The 20,994-nt window shown below is 38.0% G+C and overlaps 1 protein-coding gene and 1 pseudogene across 1 annotated transcript in view; one reads left to right on the forward strand and one right to left on the reverse strand.

Annotated features, from left to right (window-relative positions):
- Positions 1-20,994, reverse strand: part of HECTD2 (HECT domain E3 ubiquitin protein ligase 2) — a 74,814-nt gene that overhangs the window by 43,215 nt on the left and 10,605 nt on the right. Inside the window, exon 2 of the mRNA XM_045809996.2 lies at positions 11,528-11,657. Coding sequence (XP_045665952.1) covers positions 11,528-11,657 — 130 coding nt within the window. The remainder of the gene's footprint in view (positions 1-11,527; positions 11,658-20,994) is intronic.
- Positions 851-1,308, forward strand: LOC123800325 (large ribosomal subunit protein eL21 pseudogene; annotated as a pseudogene).

Consider the following 20,994-nt stretch of genomic DNA (forward strand, 5'->3'; position numbering starts at 1 on the left):
TTAATATAATGACGCTCTAAGAAAAATTTCACTATTCAAAAAAGTGTTGTGCTATGAAAATAAAAAATAAAAATAGGTTTGAAAACCACTAGCTTAATAATTTCTAACTTCTATCTCCACAACTATTTAAGAACAAAATGTTTAAAGTTTAAAAAATTATCTGTTAGAGTGAACTACGTGAGGACATCTAATAGAGAAATTGAAGCAGCATGGAAACTTGACATGTATATGTCATCTAAACACCTGATTTTTGTTATGACTTCCCGTCCTACAACAGGGTATAAGAGAAAGTTCTAAAATAAGAGTCAAAAGGACTAGGTTCTTTTTAGGAATTTTAAAATCACGTGATGTGTTCATTTTAAAATAAGTCCATAAATTCTTTTCTATTCCTCCATGAAAAGATAGAGTCTAACTTTTCTCCCTTGGAATGTGGGTCAGCCTTAGAGGATCCTCACTAATGAAAAAATGTGACAGAGAGATGCTGTAGGACTAGATTACAAAAGGCAATACAACTTCTGCTTGGCTGTCTCTTTTTGGGGTGTTCGACCTTGGAATCCAGTCACCATGCTGCAAGGAAGCCAAGCAGTCCATGAAAAGGCCAGGTGCAGGTGCTCCAGCTAGAACCTATTTAAAGTCCAAGGCAATAGCCAGCATCAATCATCAGCATTGAGTGAACAAGCCTTCAAGGGATTCCAACATTGTAGAAACCAAAACAAACAAGAGCAACCCAGAAGAGTCAGAAGTCATGCAGGGAGGGAAAAAAATGTAAAAATCTATCACTAGCCTTTCACAGGAACCACCATCTTCCAGTAGTTTGCCAAAATCGTCAACTCATAGAGAAGGGGGACAGGCACCCACTATATGTTCTCTAGGCCTTTTAGAAAACATGGAGTTGTTCCTTTGGCCACATAGGTGTCAACCTACAAGAAAGGTGATACTGTTGCCATCAAGGGAATGGGCACTGTTCAAAAAGGAATGCCCCACATGTGCTACAATGACAAAAATGAAAGAGTCTACAGTGTTACCCAGCTTGCTGTTGGCATTGTTGTAAATAAGCAAGTTAAAGGCAAGATTTTTGCCAAAAGAATTAATGTATATATTGAGCATATTAAGCACTCAAAGAGCCGAGATAGCTTCTTGAAGATCATGAAGTAAAATGATCAGAGAAAGAAGGAAACTGAAGAGAAAGGTACTTGGGTCCAACTGAAGCACCAGCCTGCTCCACCCAGCAAAGCACATTTTCTAAGAACCAATGGAAAGGAGCCGGAGCTGCTGGAACCCATTCCCCATGAATTCATGCCATTATAAGTGTAAAACAAAACAACAATACCCCCAAAGCCCCTCAAGACTAAAATACATGCATACATACACACAGAAAAATAAAAACCTATTACTAATTTAATTAGAAGGATAAAAGACAGTACAACCAGGAAATAAGAGAGTTCTATAAAAAAAGAAATAGAGAGGGGAAAAAAGAATTCTTGTTCATTAAAAGCACATTAGCAGAAACAAAATACTTAGTAGAAGAGTTTTGAGGAAATGCCCTAAAATATATAGCAAAAGGATAAAGAAATGGAAAATAGAAATGAAAGAAGTAAGAAAACTAGGAGCTCAGAAAGTCTGGCTTCTGAATAATAGGGGATCCATAAAGAAAGGATAGAAGAAGAAGATGGAAGGAAATCATCAGTAAAAAGTTTCTAGAAAATTCCTTGGAATTCAAGGACATGAACTGCTAGATGAAAAGGGCCTGCCAAACATGTAGCAAAAGGGATGAAACTAGAACCACACCAAGCACAGCTCTGTGCAATTTCAGACACTGAGACAAAGAAATGGTTCTACAAGCTTCCAGAGAGACAGATACCTTTTACAAAGGACAGGAAGGTGAGAGACATACTCTGCACACACTAGAACAGACTGGCCTAAGAGTGAGTAATTTGGTGCCTGCCATCACCAAGATTCTGACTACCTTTGCACTCTTCTTTTTCAACTGAAGATAGAAGGAATAGGCGAGCCCAGCCCAGACTGTTCTCTGTACTTTGGATTGTCTTGCCAGTGGGGTGATGAAATCTCTGTTCTCCATTTGTTGCTGTGCTATCTGAATCAGCTGAGGGCACTCAGTTCACCTCACTGCTTTACCCTGGGGTACTCCTGACAGCTGGAGAGGTTGTATTTCTGCCAGACATCTAGTACATACATAGTCCAATAAATCACAGCTCTGTCGGATATGCCAATGGTTGTCCTTTGTTTCACAGGACTCACTCATGACCTTGCTCACTGACTTCCCCAGAAGGGATGCATATATTCTTGTGGAAGCTGAAGCCAGATCTGATTCAGAGACTCTGTTCAGACTATCATCTCTTCCTCACCTAATAGTGGCAATATTGTCCCTTACACATCCAAGGTTTGTGCTTGCTATTCTGTTTTTCAAAACTCAGCAGTGTGTGTGTGTGTGTGTGTGTGTGTGTATAATTACAGATACAATTTAATTGGTATATTGCTTATAGGAACATATAAAGACAACAAAACTATTTTTTTAAAAAATCAAGGGAACGGTAGTCACCTCTGGACAGAAACGCAGGGCAATGCAACTGGGTGGGTTCACAGGGGCTTGTAATGTTCTTTTTCTTAATTTTAGCACTAAGTTCATGTGCTTTCCTTTAATTATTACTAAAACCATATACTACTGTTGATTACATTCTTCTATATGTGTGATGCTTCAAATTTTTAAAAATTTGTGCAGTTACCCATGAAATAAGAGTAACAGACACTCCTGTCGACCACAATCCCTTCCCTACAACTTAGCTGCCCATAATATTATCACTCGCATTTACTGAATTTCATAAGGCATGGAGCTAAATGTTTTTTTTCATTTATCCTTACGACCTTATGAGGTAGCTTCTTTATTATGCTATTTTACAGATGGAAAAACCTCTCACAGAGAGGTTAAATAACTTTTCCAGGATCATAAGTTACAGAGCCAGGATTCAAACCCATCCAGATAAGTTACACACCCATGTCTTTTCAACTATCAAATAATGCCAAACCTTCTACCACATATAAAAACAAATAGCAAAACTGAACACTAAATTTACATGGAAGTAGGACCTGGTAAATTATGACAGGTCAAAACAAAACTCAACAAGGATCAAACAAAATCAATATGCTTGAAAATGAACGCTTTAAATCATAAAACTTTGGTGTAAAGGATATTTTACAACTCATAATGCCCTAATTCCTCATTCTATAAATGAGCAAATGAAGGCTCATGAGGCCTAAGTGTAATGTCTAAGGTCACAATGACACTCACTGTTAGTAATTCACTCAAATATTCAGTTCTTATTTAATATCATAATTTACAGCGTGTGGGTACCAGGCAGGTGATAAATGAGCTACAAACGGAAAGAGCCCTCACTACGTCAGTAGTGGCAGGCAACTGAAGCAGGGACACCAGAGGGGATTAGTCATAACAGGTGGTGTTGACATCGTTGTCGTCTATAGGGTGACTTTCCTGAACATTTGGCAAAAAATAAAATTGAAGGTGGGAGAGAGAAAGGAAGAAAGAGGGAAAAAAACCTCTGACTCACAGGACTTTAGCCACCAGAGCCAAATATATTGAATATATTCATTAGTTTTTGTTTTGGAGATGTACTTTTTACTAAGTTCAATGATGTTTATGTTTATAAAACTGCAACAAAAACACAGGTGAAATGTTCTTTTATGAGTCTAGTTATAAAAATATTCAAAAGTCCTTTTTCCAGAAGGTTACCTCTAGTGGAACAGACGCCTTACACCAGACATATCTTAGAGAATTTATTACAGAGATGTGTCTGACATTCCAACAGGGAAAACTGACCAGAAACCCAGAAAAACTGTCTCCCATATATTTCCTCATTCAGTAAACTATTTACTGAGTAAAGATTCTTTGTACCATAGAGGCTGGATCCTGGAGATACACTGACGAATTAAAAATTCAAGGAGAATGAAGATGCATTTACTCTCAGACCCAACAATCCCACTTCTAGGGATGTCTCAGAAACACAAAGAGACATATGTACAGATTCATTCACTGTGGCATTGTTTAGTAAAAAAATGGACATGACTCATTTCTTTTAATAGGATCTTATTAAATAAGTTATAGTACATTCTATACAGTGGAATATAATTATAAAAAAAGAATAAGGGAGCTCTTTATGTACTGATGTAGAACAGTATCCAGGATACGCTAACTAAAAATAAGGTGCTGGACAATGTATACGCAGTTAACTTTTCTTTAAGAAGAGGTGGGAAATGAGAATGTATATTTATATTTGCTTTCATTTGCATAAAGAAACACAGGAAAGAATATAATAAGACAGCAGGGAAGAATGTAAAGACGAGATGTCTGAAACATACTGTTTTTATAGTTTTGATTTTCTGAAACACAAAATGTGTTACCTACTCAAAAAATTGATTTCAATAAAAAATAAAAAGAATTGCCCTTTCCCTCTCCAAAACAGAGGCTTAAGAATTTACTACAGACTAGTAAAGAGACAGATAAGTAAACAAATAAATGCAGCAGGGTACTCTATGTTCTTGATAGAGTACTTCTCCCCTAGGCACAGTTAGGAAAAGTCAAGTCCAAGGTACTCACTCCGACCCAGGGAAGGATTTTGGAGATTTAGTCTAAAATCAGTTCGTGTTCCACAGAAACCTAGAGATGGGGTCATTTGAGGCTTTGGAGATACTTCTAGGGTAAGATTCCTAAAGCAGCTATTTCAAATCCTTTTCTCTCCCCAGATGGCAAGTCCTGGGCTGGGTTTCTTCTAACAGCTTGTTTCTCTGTCTGCCTCTGAAATTGCTCTTGGAGGAACTGTGAAAACTCTGTGGTACTTCACCTGTGTAGAGCTCACAGGACACCACCACACACAGATCCAATCACCATTTGTTTTTCCGGAGCTATTTCAGAGTGGAAAGGTCATGGGATGCCTTTCTCCAGAGTGAGGGAGAAAACTGCCCGGCTCACTATGTCCTATCAGGGATCTTCTAGAGTAAACTCATGAAATGCACTGAGCTGGGAGAGGAACAGTGTCCTTGAGGTAAACGTCAGAGATCCTGTCTACTCTTTTCTGAATTACCAAGAATGCAAAGACATTATAAAAGAGATGGGGAGAAACTGCTTCATTTCTTTCAAAGATGTTCTGCGCTGGTTAAAGATGTTTGAAGGAAGTCTGACAAGGGACATAATCACTTCAGAAGGAAGATACAAAAGAATAAGAGAGAACCTAAAGCTAATTCCCTTCCACCATTACTTAACATTTATATTGTTTCTCTGGAGCTGTATCATCCCGAACAGCTGTTGTAGTAGGTAAAACTCCTACACTTCTTTGATCTCCAAAAGGACAGCCAACTCGACAGGCAGACCTCGTCATGTGATCTACAGGGAGGAAAGGCACCCCTCGGCTGTTAGGTAAACCCACGCTGGGCTTTTGCAGCTTCTCTAATACCACTTGAAGATCAGATGGGGAGACAAGCTGTTAGAGAATACCCAGCATAGGTCCTGCTACCAGAGAAGAGGGAGGAAATTGTAATAACTGCCAAGAATGATGCATCTTTGAGGAAACAATCTTACTGGCAAGTAAAAGAGGCTTCCCAAAAGATCAAGGAATTATAAACATGCTTACATTGGGAAGACTTAGTCTAACTTCCCATTCAATAAAAGAATTCTTTCTGCAGCAGCCCTGACATATGAACTCCAAGTCACAACTGAATCCAGGTGGTATCCAGACAGAACAGCTAGAAGAAGTCAGCACCAGGAGTTCCAAGAAAGTAAAAGAAGTCTGCTAAGAGGTCGATTCCTCTAGAGTGGTGTATACACATATTCCAAGTGCAGGTTGGGGCTGAGTCCAGATTCCAGAAGACTGGCACAGATGAGAGGGAAACAGACAAGTAGTGGGGGCTCAAACAGATGGACCATATTCAGAGTCAATGCATTCACCCAAGGAGGAGGCAGGTAGGTTGTGGGCAAATACGTTGGTTCCAACATCAGGATTTTAGTATAGACAGAATAGAATACAGGAATCAGCACGGAAGCAAAGGCTACTGAATTTGAACAAACAGTCCAAACAAAGAAGGTTATAGCTATTCATGACTTTCTTTTTGACTATCATTCTCCACAGCAGACATTTCAATGTTCTTAAGATACTTAACACTGTTGTGGGCTGAGCTGTGTCGTCGAATGGATATGTTTGGGGATATTTTGAAGTCCTAAACCCTACCACCTGTGATTGTGACCTTATTTGGAAAAAGGGCCTTTGTAGATGCAAACAAATTAAGACGAAGTCATACTGGAATAGGGTGGGCCCTAATTCAATGACTGGTATCCTTACAAGAAGAGGGAAATTTGGACACAGAAAGGCATACAGGAAAGAATGCCATGTGAAGGCAGAGGCAAAGTTTGGAGAGGCATCTACAAGGCAAGGGACACCAAGGATTGCTGGTAATCACCCGAGGCTAGGACAGAGACATGGTACAGATTCTAAGAACCTTCAAAAAGAACCAGTTCCATCAATGCCTGGATTTCAAACCTCTAGCCTCCAGAACCAGGAGAGAATAAAATTTTGTTGTTTTAAGCTATCAAATTTGTGTTCTATGTTATAGCAGCAGGAGGAAATAAATACACCCTCCAAGGAGATTAGTGAATTCAAGGGGAGAAGAAGTGAGTTTCCTACTTCCATTTCCTCTTCCTACTTCCTCTCTTCCCTCTAATTCCATTGTGTGAGTAACAAGTGCTCTTTTAACCTTCCTGGAGCAGACATCTCAACCCCTGTGCTTTGCATTTTTCCCTGATCTTATCCTCATACCACTTCTCTATTCTACTCGTTCATTTTATTATTTTATATTCCTAATGCAACTTTAGTCTCTCCCTCTGTATTAGGTCCTTTCCCTTGACCACACTACTCCACTAGATCCTGCTTTTCTTTCGGTTCAAGCTAATCTTCAGTTCAAGCTAGGCAGTCTACATTGCCCCTATATCCTCGCCACTAATACGCCCCTTAACTTTCTACAGTTTGAATTCTCCTCATACCATCCTACTGAAACTGTTCTCTTAAAAGTCACCAATAAACACATTAAACAACAAATCCTTGGCTTTGTCTCAGTGCTTACTCATCCTGGCCTCACTTAGCAATGACATCGTAGACCAAATCCTCTTCTTTGAATTTTCTTTTCCCTTGATATCTTTTTTTTTTTTAAGATTTATTTATTTATTTTAGTGAAAGAGAGTGCGCATGTGTGAGTTGGGGGAGGGGCAGAGGGAGAGAATCTCAAGTAGACTCCCCACTGAGCATGGAGCCTGACACAGGGCTCCATGCAGGGCTTGATATCATGACCCAAGAGATCATGACCTGAGCCAAAAACCAAGAGTTGGATTCTTAACTGACTGAGCCACACAGGCGTCCCTCTTTTCCCTTGATTTCTAAGTCACAGCCCAACACGGTTCTTCTCCCTCTTTCATGACTCACTTTCTTTTCTTTTACCAACTCTCCTTTTAATGAAGGCATTATCCAAAACTACCCTTGGCTCTCTTCCTTTTTCTATGTCTGCCATTCATTAGCTATGTTAAGTTCATGCAAGTCACTTAAAACTTTCCGTGGCTTAAGTTTCATTACCTTTGAAATGGGAAAAGAATTCCAACTTCAGCTGCTGTAAAGACCGAATGAATTCATATATGCACAGTGCGTAGAACCGTGAGCGGCACATAGTAAGCACTATATGAAGCTGCTGTTGTGGCTGCCGCTGTTACTGCTTTGGCACATCCACTCTGACAGCTATTTCCTCTGTCCTGGGTTCTCTCTTGTTTGACTCTATGCAATAAACACAGTTGACCCTTTAACAATGTGGGGGTCAGGGGCGCCAACCTCTCATGCAGTTGAAAATCCATGTATAACTTTTGACTCCCCCAAAACTTCACTACTAATAGCCTACTACTGACTAGAAGCCTTCCTGATAACATAAACAGTTGGTTAACACATATTTTGTCTGTTATACATTATATTCTTAAAATAATAAGCTAGAGAAAATAAAATGTTAAGAAAGTCACAAGGAAAATGCATTCACTGTACTGTACTATATTTATTGAAAAATTCTGCATGTAAGTGGAACCTATGCAGTTCAAACCCGTGTCATTCAAGAGTCAACTGGTCAACTGTACTTGTAAGAACCTCTAATGGACAAGGTAACCTTTACTCCCTCACGGAACATGCAGTCTAAGACATTATAGTATTCGAATGATAATACACAAGACTGCATGACTGATAAGAGGTAATAACAAAAGAAAACCTAAATGGAAAGTCAAAGAAGGGAAGAACTGTATCTGGTTGGAGAGAATGAGCAAAGGTTTAATTAGGAAGTAGCTTTGAAGGACAGGATGTGTCAGGTGGAAAAGAGGGGAGAGTGCATCCCAGGCAGTGGGAACAAACTGGCAAAATCTTTGAGGTAAGGTATGAGGCGTCCAGAATAGCTGAAATGTAACTTATATGTAGGAGAAAAGTGGGAGATAACGTTGAAAAGCTGTCATATGTTGAACGTCCTTGAGTGTCAAGGTAAAAATTTTTTATTTAATTTTGGAAGCATTAGGGAGTATGAAGATGATGGAATCAGAGTTGTATGATTAATGTGATATGATTAATCAGGCAAGAGAAACAAGTCAATCAGGAATTTCCTCTATCTGTCAGAGGAACAAGGGTTTTGTTGTCACAAAATGTGGATTGAATTTTGGTTCTGACACTTAGCAGTGACCTCAGCCAAGTCACTTACCCTCTCTGAGCCTGTTTCCGTACTTATAAAATGGTGTGATAAACAGAAACTAAGATGGCCTCCATGAGTCTCAGCTTTCTGGTGTTCCATCAGGATTACATTACATTACATGACAAAAGGGACTGTGCAGATAGAAATAATTAATTGGTTGACCTTAAAAAGGGAGATTATCCAGGTAGGCAAAACCTAATGACATGAGACCTTTATAAGCAGAGAGTTTTCTCCCACTGGTTGCAAAAGACAAAGTCAGAAAGACTGGAAACATGAAGGGGGTTCAACACAAGGGCTCCTGCCACCAGCCTTAAAACAGGAAGCTACAATACTCCAAGAGGGTCTGTGAGCGGAGGTGGCAGTCTGTAAGTGGTCTCTTTAGGAGCCAAGAGCAGCCCTGGCTGATTGACAGCAGGGATACTGCCAGCAATCTGAAGATGCTTGGAGGAGGTTTCTTCCCCCAGAGTCCAGCCCAGCCAACACCTTGTGAGACCCTGAGTAGAAAACCCAGCCACACTCACCAAGACCTCCTACTTAAAGAGCCATCAGCTAATAAACGGGTGTTGCTTTTAAACCACTAGGTTTGTGGTAATTTGGTAAACAGCAATAGAAAACTAATAAAACAGGGATTCTAATATCTATTCTATTTTATGTGATTGTTGTGAGGCTCAAATAAAGTAATGTATACACAAATAACACACAAATATAATTTACAGTTGTTATCTAGTTAACATGTCTAAAATAGATATCATTTCTCTCAACTCCTCTCCCCATCAAATAGGCTCATTTTCTTTATTTCTTTAATGGTACCAAAATTACAGCTTTGCTTTGTTTTGTTGTGGGTTGGGGGACTGACGTAAAGTGTACTCGTGCTTCCTTGGAGTGAGAATGGGGTGACAGAATATGTGTGTGTGCACGCGTGCGCGCGCTGGCGTGCACTGGGATTATAAAATAAAGGAAGAAAGAAGTCATTAAAGGCAAAGGTTGATAAATGAAATAAGGTAAATACTAACCTGCAAAAGTGCAGAGTATAGGTATAGCACTAGCATGGAGTGTCAACCGAAAATCTGTGCAAGAATAATTTATGCCACACGCAGCTATGGACACAAGTAATTTACCAAAAACTATGTCCTTCAACATTTCTAGGTTTGTTTTGTGTTGTTTGGGTACAGGAACCATTTAAACCTTTGCAGATTTGTTTTGTTATAAGCCAGGGGAACTTAAAATTATGCAAGTAATGGATGTTTCCTGTGACAAAACAATACAGAGTTGTATAAAGAAATAAAGCATATTTATAATAAACACCCCATTCTACTTTCTTGAGGAAACCATTAAACTGATTGGTGGGCATCGTTCCATACCTCTTTATATGCTCAAAGAAGTATAAAATGCTTCCCTACTCTTAAAAATATTCTGGGGTCATATTCTATTTACTAAGTGTAACTTGTGTTTTTCATTTTACAGTGTACTGTGGGCACTTTCCTAGACATTTTATACACATACCATATTTTTCTTAATAGAGGCATAGTACTCCAAGCCACCCATTCATAAAAGTGCCAATTTTCACACTTCCTAGACAACATCACAGACATAAATCCTTTCATTCTCTGTAACTGCAGAGGAAAATGTTAGCTTCTTATTGTAATTTTGTACTTCCTTAAATACAAGTGAGATTGAGCATCCTTTCACATGTGTAGTTACTGCTCATATATCCTCTTTTGATTGGTCTGTTTAGATCCTCTGTCTTTTCTTCATTGGAATGTTCATTTAATTGACTTATTAATAGTCTTTATGATCAAGGGAATGTTTTTCACAGACTATGACATTTGTAGATGTTTATGCTTTCTGACTTTAAAAAATTCCTATGGATGTTTTAAATTTTCTTATATACTCAAACTTGTCAATTTTTTGTTTTATGGTTCTTGGCATTGTTATCACGCCAAGAGATTTTTTATATAAATAACGTCCTGTGTTTTCTTCTAGTACTTTTGCAGTTTAAAAAAAAGCTCAAGTTATTATTTTCAATAGGTTAACCAGTCATCCTACTTCCATTTTTTGAATAACTGAATACCACTTAGGTACTATATTTTTTACTGCTCTGTCTCTATTTGGCTGTCTTCGCAGCAGTACTGCAATTATAATAGCTTTATAATATACGTACTACAGAGGAATGGGCTCCCTCATTATTTTTGCTTGCATCTTCTTGGACACTGATACTTATAGATCACATGGAGCATCATCTTCTTAAGATACCCCCCCCCCAAAAAAAACCTGCTGAAAAATGTATTAAATGTAGAGAGTAAACTGGGTATACGAGACATCTTGATGTTTTTCCATCCCACGACCTTTTAGTCTTTTGATAAAGTCTTACAGTTTTCCTCATACAGGTTTAGCTCACTTTCTTTTAGGTTTATTTCTAAGTATTTCATTATTTTCCATCAAGTTCTTCTAATTGATTATTTCTCAAAGGAATTCTATTGAATTTTCATATATTTTTATGGTGTCAGCTGCTTAACCAAATTCTATTACTCATGAGCTTTGTATGTCATTCATACCTTACCCTAGGTAACAATCACCTAAAAATAACAATTTTGTTCCTTTCTGTAAATATTTATACAGCTTATTTCTATTTCATATTGTATTAATTGACTTCACCTACCAAAAAACTACTTTTTAATAGTTTGATAATATATTTTCAGCAGACTATATGTACTTTTAATAACAATTATTATTATTATTTTACCATTCTTGATGTTAGGGAAAACAAGATGTGTAGGTGAACTTCTGTTTTCAGCGGCTTCTTTCTTCTGGTTAACAGTTGAAATAAAACTGCTAAAAGTGGAAATTTGGCCTTTGGATCCTCTGTCCAAACCCTAAAAACAGAAAAGTTAATGTTGCAGCATAATTCCCACTAGCTATATTTAAACTATTTTATTGGAGAAATCATAAACACTTAAACAGAGATTTTAATTTGATGATAGATATACGATATACAGACAAATATGTAACACTGACTTACCTTTTCTAGGATCAAATTGTTTTAAATATAAAATGAAAATAGTTGTATCATGCCTACAAATTGATAAAGTTTGGAAATAGGGATATTAATACTATCTTCCTTATAGGGTTACTATAAGGTCTCACTGAGGTAAGCATATAAGGTAACTGGCACAACTCTTCGTACATTGTACATGCTCCATTCATGTTAATGGCTCTTTTACCTTTGTATTTAGATAACACTATTTTTTATGAGCATAACACCATTTTTATGAGCTCCACAAACATTATTTTCAATAGCTAATATGCATGTGATACCTCGCATGTTGATTCATTGAAGGTTTTCTTGTCTTTTGATGCAACTTTAACAGTTCAGGTGAAAAGATAAACCTTTTAGAGCTCATTGCTTTCTAAGCGCTGTGACTGACTATACTTTGGGTGTACCAGAATTAAAAAAGATAATGCTAACATAATAAAGGCCACAGGTGAAAAACCCACAGCTAATATCATCTCAGCTGGGGAAAAATTGAGAGCTTTTCCTCTATGGCCAGGAAAAGACAGGGATGCCCACTCTCACCGCTGTTATTCAACATAGTACTGGAAGTCCTAGCCACAGCAATCAGACAACAAAAAGAAATAAAAGGCATCCAAATCAGCAAGGAAGAAGTAAAACTTTTACTCTTTGCAGATGATGTGATACTAAACATAAAAAACCCAAAAGACTCCACCAAAAAACTGCTAGAACTGAAAAACGAATTCAGTAAAGTTGCAGCATACAAAATCAAAGTACAGAGATTTGTTGCATTTCCATACACCAATAATGAAACAGTAGAAAGAGAAATTAAGGAATCAAACCCATTTACAATTGCACCAAAAATAATAAGCTACCCAGGAATAAACCTAACCAAAGAGGTAAAAGCCTGTACTCTGAAAATTATAGAACACTAAGGAAAGAAACTGAAGATGACACAAAGAATTGGAAAGATATTTTATGCTCATGGACTGGAACAACAGATATTGTTAAAATATCTATACTACCCAAAGTAATCTAAATATTTAATGCAATCCCTATCAAAACACCAATAGCATTTTAAGAGCTAGAACAAACAATCCTAAAATGTGTATGGAAACACAAAAGACCTTGAATACCCAAAGCAATCTTGAAAAAGAAAAGCAAAACTGGAGGTATCACAATTCCAGACTTCAAGTTATGTTATAAACCTGTAATGATCAAGACAGTATTGTACTGGCACAAAAAAAGACACATAGATTTATGGAACAGAATCGAGAACCCAGAAATAGACCCACAACTATATGGTCAACTAACTTTAAACAAAGCAGGAAAGAATATCCAATGGAAAAAAAGACAGTCTCCTCAACAAATGGTGTTGGGAAAACTGGACACCCACAGGCAGAAGAATGAAACTGGACCATTTCCTTACGCCATACACAAAAATAGACTCAAAATGGAGGAAAGGCCTCAGTGTGAAACAGGAATCCATCAAAATCCTAGAGGAGAACACAGGCAGCAACCTCTTCGACCTCAGCTATAGCCACATCTTGCTAGACACATCTCCAAAGGCAAAAGCAAAAATGAACTACTGGGACTTCATCAGGATAAAAAGCTTTTGCACAGCAAAGGAAACAATCAATAAAACTAAAAGGCAACCTATGGAATAGGAGAAGACATTCGCAAATGACCTATCAGATAAAGGGCTAGTATCCAAGATCTATAAAGAACTTATCACACTCAACACCAAAAAAAAAACAAAAAATCCAGTCAAGAAATGGGCAGAAGACATGAACAGACATTTCTCCAAAGACATACAAATAGCCAATAGACACATGAAAAAATGCTCCACATCACCTGGCGTCAGGGAAATACAAATGAAAACCACAATGAGATAGCACCTCACACCAGTCAGAATGGCTAAAATTAACAAGACGGAAACAACAGATGTTGGTGAGGAAGTGGAGAAAGGGGTACCCTCTTACACTGTTGGTGGGAATGCAAACTGGTTGCAGCCACTCTGGAAAACGGTATGGAGATCCTCAAAAATTAAAAATAGAACTACCCTACAGCAATTGCTCTACTAGGTATTTATCCTAAGGATACAAACATAATGATTTGAAGGGGCACATGCAGCCCAAGGTTTATAGCAGCAATGTCCACAATAGCCAAAATACAGAAAGAGCCCAGATGTCCATCAACAGATGAATGGATAAAGAAGATGTGGTATGTATACCATGGAATATTACTCGGCCATCAAAAAGAATAAAATCTTGCCATTTGCAACGACATGGATGGAACCAGAGGGTACTATGTTAAGTGAAATAAGTCAGAGAAAGACAAATAGCATTTGATTTCACTCATATGTGGAATTTTAGAAGCAAAACAAATGAGCAAAGGGAAAAAAAGAGAGAGAGGGGCAAACCAAGAAACAGACTCTTAACTATAGAGAACAAACTGATGGTTACCAGAAGGGAGATGGGTGAGGGGTTAGGTTTGGGTTAAACAGGTACAGGGGGAAAAACACTAATATTGCTAAGCACTTAGGGATCCAGAGGTACATATAACAGTGCAATCTTCCTATAGCACAGAATCTATCCATTAACACACTTTCTACAAAATAATAACTGTAAAGTCCATAATATGTAATTCATCTGTATTTTATAATTATAAATAAAATACTACCAGGGCAATATGCAGTTATAGGGCTACCTCAGGGTTTGTTCTCGGCTCTAGCTCTTTCCAGCTTATAGATGCTTAATAGAATATAACTTCTTTCTTAATATTCACTCCCTTACTCTAAAAGTAATTTCTTTGCTTTCACAATTGTTTCCTTTTCCTCTCCTCCTTCCTAATCCACTGAACTGATTTCCATTTGCCTTTTCAGAATCAGCTCATATACCATGTAGCAAAAACGTTTACAATTACCAAGGACTGACTCTCCCACATTTCTTACTCTCTTAGAGATAAGTGGGACCATCTGATTCATTCTCATGGGGCCCTAAGTAGAAATGTTGCTTGCTTACTGACTAGATTTAGGCTCAGTGAAGACTGATCAATATTTCTGTTAGGATTAGGCTACATGATCCAGCTATTAGACATATTGCCTAGGTAAAACAAAGTAATCTTCAAATAGAAGTAGGAGATGAATCTGGTTTCAGAATCATAAACAGTATCATGTAGGGTCTTGTACAAAACCTACAATGTGATGAGTGGCTCAACAAATGACTATTCCTGTGTAACAGCATAGTAAAACAAGTCACTTATTGAGTAGTTGCTATAGGCGTGGTGCTATATTAAGCACCTTAATATACCATTCCTATGAGATATGTATTTATACCCCACTTTATGAATAAGGAAATTGAAGTACCAAGCCCAAGTTCACAGAGCTGGTAAGTGGGAATTTAAATTCTGAATGACCCTGAGTCTGTACCCTTAAACCATCATATATCCAAGTTTCTCAATATAGTAGCTATCACTTATTTAGGGTATATCCTGTGACAGTAGGTACATTACACATATCAGCTTGTTTCCACAACAACACTTTGTGGCTATTATCTTCTTGACTTTTACAGATATATGCTGAATGAAATTCGATAGCTTTAGGAGCAACTCAAGTAAGCAGAGGAAATTGACATAAGGAGAAAAACTACATGTACTTTAAGGAAATGAAGTCCTAGCAATCTAGGAAAGACTCAATATTTTATTTTCCTACTTCTTCCTCTACCCCTGCTCAATAAAAGAAGGTCCCAAAGAACATAGCTTCATTCACTTGTGGAATCTCTGAATAATATAAAGTAACAAGTAACTGATTCAATCAACAAATCCATTCAGCAGCTATCAATTCTAATCTCTAATAGATTTATAATATAGATTCCTGAAGAGAGAAAACTGGAGAAAGAGACAAGATAATGATATCCGGTATTTTTCTTGGTAAATTACATAATCTGCATAATCTTGGTAAATTATAGCAATACACTCAAATTCACAGAACTAGTATGTTCATTAGGAAAATAAAATAAAAATAAACTATACATTTGAAAAAGTAAATCATTCCTTATTATAAATATTAGGATACTTACATAAGAATTTTATTACCTACTAGGGCCAAGTTTGCTTACTTGCATGTTTTGTTCTTTAGAACATCTCAAATGCTAGTGCAAATAAATGCCAAATTTGATGCACTATGTATTTTGTTTATACATAGCAATTAATAAAAATAACCAATTTGTAAAATGAGATCAACGAATGGCCTCTCAGGAATGGAGCTATATTGACCGAGCTTTAAATATCTGCAATAATTTAATATACCAAGGGCGGTTTTTGTTTTTTCACTGATAACTGTCAAAGACAGTTAACTGTTATCTAAGACTGAGCAACAATACGATTTAGGGAGCAGAGTGGTTGAAACAGAGAATCAGAAAGGGAGAACAGTCCAGTGAGATGAGACTGGAAAGATAGGCAGAAACCGTATCATGAAGCCCTCAAGCTAAGGAGCAGAGATGCTGTGCTGGATGGAAGGAGAAAGGGAAAAATCACTGAGGACCTCTAAGCAGGGAGTGATATGATCATATCTGTTTCTTAGCAAAATTACTCGGTCAGCAGTGTAGAGAAGAGGCTAGAGGGAGTAAAACTAGAAGCTAAACCAGGCCTCAGAGGACCTTTATATGAGAGGAAATAAAGTCTAAACCAAGACGACAATAGGAATAGGGAATGAAGAGTCATGGAAGGCTGGGCCAAAACAATGGCAAAATTTAAGAGCTACTTCAGTTCCAAATGTGAAGCATAATGAGAATCATAGAACCCTTCCATAAATTACAAAATAAATAACATAAAATGCTTTATTTCAAAGTTGAGGAGAACATGCACATTTTGACACCTCACTATAAACAAGGGGGTATATGATTTAAGAGTATGTAAAATTCTAGCCTGGGTTAGAAATCATGAATTTGCTTTCTGAGTGACAACCGGAAAAGGAATCAATGCTCACTAGGCAAAAACGTGTTTCTCATGCCAAAATAATGGATTTTTTCCTAACTGACAGGGTTATCATTATGCCACTATTACGTAGCAATTGTTGTGCAAAACTAAATATAAGGCCAGAACTGTGGGAAATACAGGCATACCTCCTCCTATTGCTCTTTATAACATTTCGCAGATACGGCATTTTTACAAATTGAAGGTTTGTAGAAACCCTGAATCAAGAAGTCTATCAGCACCACTTTTACAAAGCATTTGCTTACTTTGTGTCTCTGTGTCACATTTTGATAATTCATGCAGTATTTCAAACGTTTTCATCATTATTATTATGGTGATCCATAAGCAATGATCTCTGATGCTACTATTATAATTGTTTTGGGGCACCATGAATCACACCCATTTAAGATGGCAAACTTAATTGATAAATGTGTGTGTTCTGAATGCTTCAGGGACTGGCTATTGTCCCATCTACTTCCTTCTCCATGGGCCTCCCATTCTCTGAGACACAACAATATTATTCAATTAGGCCAACTAATAACCCTACAATGGCCTCTAAGTATTCAAGTGAAAGCAAGAGTTGCATATCTCTCACTTTATTTCAAAAGCTAGAAGTGATTCAGCTTAAGGAAGAAGATACACTGATAGATGAAATAAACTGAAAACTAGGCCTCTTGCACCAAACAGCCAAGTTGTGAATACAAAGGAAAAGTTCTTGAAGGAAATTAAAAGTGCTACTCCAGTGAACACACAAATGATAAGAAAACAAAACAGCCTTACTGCTGATATAGAGAAAGTTTGAGTGGTCTGGATAGAGGATCAAACCAGCCGCAACATTTCCTTAAGCCAAAACCTAATCCAGAGCAAGACCTTAACTCTCTGCAATTCTATGAAGGCCGGGAGAAGTGAGGAAGCTGCAGAAAAGTCGGAAGCCAGCAGAAGTTGCTTCATGAGGTTTAAAGAAAGAAGCCAGGTCCATAACACAAAAGTGCAAGGGAGGCAGCAAATGCTGCTACAGAAGCTGTAGCGAGTTACCCAGAAGATTTAGCTAAGTTAACTCACGAAGGCGGCTGCACTAAACAACAGGTTTTTCAGTGTCATTTCAGGTGAAATAGCCTTCGACTGGAAGAAGAGTCATCTAAAACTTTCGTAGAAAGGAGAAGTAAATACTTGGTTTCAAAAGACAGGCTGATTTCCTTTCTAGGGGCTAACGTAGCTGGTGATTCTGAGTTGAGGCCAATGTTGTTGACCATTCCGAAAATTCTAGGGCCCTTAAAAATTATGCTAGATCTACTCTGTGTTCTATAAATGGAATAATAAAGCCTGGGTGACAGCACATCTGTTTACAACATGGTTTACTGAGTATTTTAAGCCCACTATGGAGACCTACTGCTCAGAAAAAAGATGCCTTTCAAAATATTACTGCTCAGTGACAATGCACCTGGTCACCCGGGAACTCTGATGGAGATGTACAATGAACTGAATGTTGTCTTCATGCCTGCTAACACAAAAACCATCATGCAGCTTATGGATCAAGGAGTCATTTTGATTTCTAAGTCATATTTAAAAAATACATTTCATGAGGCTGTAGCTGCCCTAGATAGGAATTCCTCCGATGGATCTGGGCAAAGTCAAATGAAAACTTCTGGAAAGGATTCACCATGCTAGATGCCATTAAGAACATCTGTGACTCATGCGAAGAGGTCAAAATAGCAATATTCACAGGAGTTTGGAAGAAGTGGATTCCAACCCTCATGGATGACTTTAAGGGGTTCAAGACTTCTGTGGAGGAAGTAACTGCTAATGTGGTGGAAACAGCAAGAGAACTAGAATTATAAGTGGAGCCTAGGATGTGCCTGGACTGCTGCAATCACATGGTGAAACTTTAACAGATGAGGCATTGCTGCTTATGGATGAGCCAAGCACGTGGTTTCTTGAGATGGAATCTAGTCCTGGAAGACTGTTGAAATGTCAAGGGTGGATGCAGATAAGAACATCAATTTAGCTGATAAAACAGAGGCAGGGTTTTAGATGATTGACTTAATTTGGAAAGAAGCTCTAAACTGCTATCAAACAACATCACATGCTGCAGAGAAATCATTTGTGAAAGGAAGAGTCAATTGATGCAGCCAACGTCATTGTTTTATTTTAATAAACTGCCATAGCCACCCCAACTTTCATCAGCCACCACCCCGATCAGTCAGCAGCCATCAACATCAAGGCCAGACCCTCTACCAGCAAAAAAATTATGACTCACTGAATGCTTCAATGGTGGTCAGCATTTTTTTTAGCAATAAAGTATTTTTAAATTAAGGTATGTACATTGTTTTTTAAATATTACGCTTTTATACACTTAATAAGCTACAGTAGAGTGTCAACATAATTTTATATGCAGTGGGAAATTTAAAAAAGTTTGATTTGACTCGCTTTATTGTGATATATGCTTTATGCCAGTGGTCTGGAATTAAACCTGCAGTATCTCTGAGGCACGTATGATATGAGCTGACAAAGCAGATAAAGTATCAATGGCCAAGGAGATATGAAATCCAAGAAAAGGTGATGTGTTAAAAATGAAGGGAAGATCAAGTTTCAAGGAAAGATATGGTCAGTTAAACAATGGAGAGTGATTAGGTCTAAAATGCACCTACTAGAGGGGCGCCTGGGTAGCTCAGCCATTAAGCGTCTGCCTTCGGCTCAGGTCATGATGCCAGGGTCCTGGGATTGAGCCTCACATCAGGCTCCCTGCTCCGCTGGGAGCCTGCTTCTCCCTCTGACACTCCCCTTGTGTTCCCTCTCTCGCTGTCTCTCTCTGTCAAATAAATAAATAAAATCTTTAAAAATAAAATAAAATAAAATGCACCTACTAGATGAACAACTGTGAAATCCTGGGGACACTGGAGACAACAGATTCAGGGGAATGGTGGTGGCAGAAACTATATGAACTGGACTTGTGAATGAGTGGAAAGTTAGGAAGTGGAGGCAATGAGCAGCAATTGCTCTGTCCAGAAGCTTTACAGAAGGGGAGAAAGGCCAGTGGCTGGAAGGGTACAAAGGTTTGAGGGAAGATACACTGAGCATGTTTCATGGCTGCCAAATCCAATGTTTGCCTCTGTGGTCCCAGAGCATTACTGCTATTCTCTGTGCAGGAATGGCCACAGATGGGAGCAGAGATAGGCACTCAACCAAAGGGTAGCCATCTGTAGCCTGAGTGGCTACACATTAGGTGGCCTGGCATAAAGGGCACTGATTCTTCCTAGTACATAATCAGAAGGAGATCTTTCCAGATTTTAGATGAAGGAATATGGAAAAGAGTGCCAGCCAAGAGTGAGAGAACAGCAGAGGCACAGAGAGTGGCCAGTCTCTGTTCCAGTTTGCTTTCTGGTTCTGATCTATGTGTATGTATCATTCCAATAAATCCCCCTTTTTCCTAAGGGAGGCATATATGGCCCGGCTTTCTGTTCCTTGCAATCAAAAAAACTTAAATGACATGGAAAAAATCCTTGGTCTACTAAGTCTCTTGTTTTAAGATGGCTATGTTCTTGATACTTTATACTTGAAATGACATGAAACAAATCATGGACAATTTCAGAGGCTGACAGTACTCTACAGATTAATAAAAGCAAACTCACAAAATGGCCGTTGTCCCACACTAGCTTGTACAAGAGAAATCTTACACATAATCTAATCTTTTTACAAGAAAAAACAGGGCAGCATGTTGTGCCATGGTAAACTAAAACTTAGAGAATCAACTCAAGAAGCTATTGGGTATTGACATCAAACATCAGACTAAATTAAAGGTTAGAGAACATTTCTTTATAAGTCTTCTAAGAACTGAATCTACAACAATTATTACATTTGGTTTCCTGAGGAGTTTTGGAAATGCAATCTAGGAGTCCTACAGAAGGAGAACACTAAGGATGAAGTCCTGGAATGTGGCCAGCCTACAAGCAGTGGGCTGGATGTGTTGAAGAATAGAGTAGCAGGATACCAAACCAGCTGTTACAGATTGAAGATAAGCACAAAGAGGGAACATGAAGGAAAAAAACACCAAGAATTCATTGAGGAAAAAAACTCAAAATATTTAAACCTGGCATAATAAATAATAGACCTAACTCTAGGCAGAAGCTACCACAGGTTCAATAAACAGCAAAAAAAAAAAAAAAAAAAAAAATGTATGAAGTAATTACATAATTAATCAAAGATCATATTTCACAAGTACCTAATAT

The sequence above is a fragment of the Ursus americanus genome, chromosome 6, assembly GCF_024610735.1.
Source record: "Ursus americanus isolate L20-20 chromosome 6, mUrsAme1.1.p, whole genome shotgun sequence".
Lineage (NCBI taxonomy): Eukaryota > Metazoa > Chordata > Mammalia > Carnivora > Ursidae > Ursus > Ursus americanus.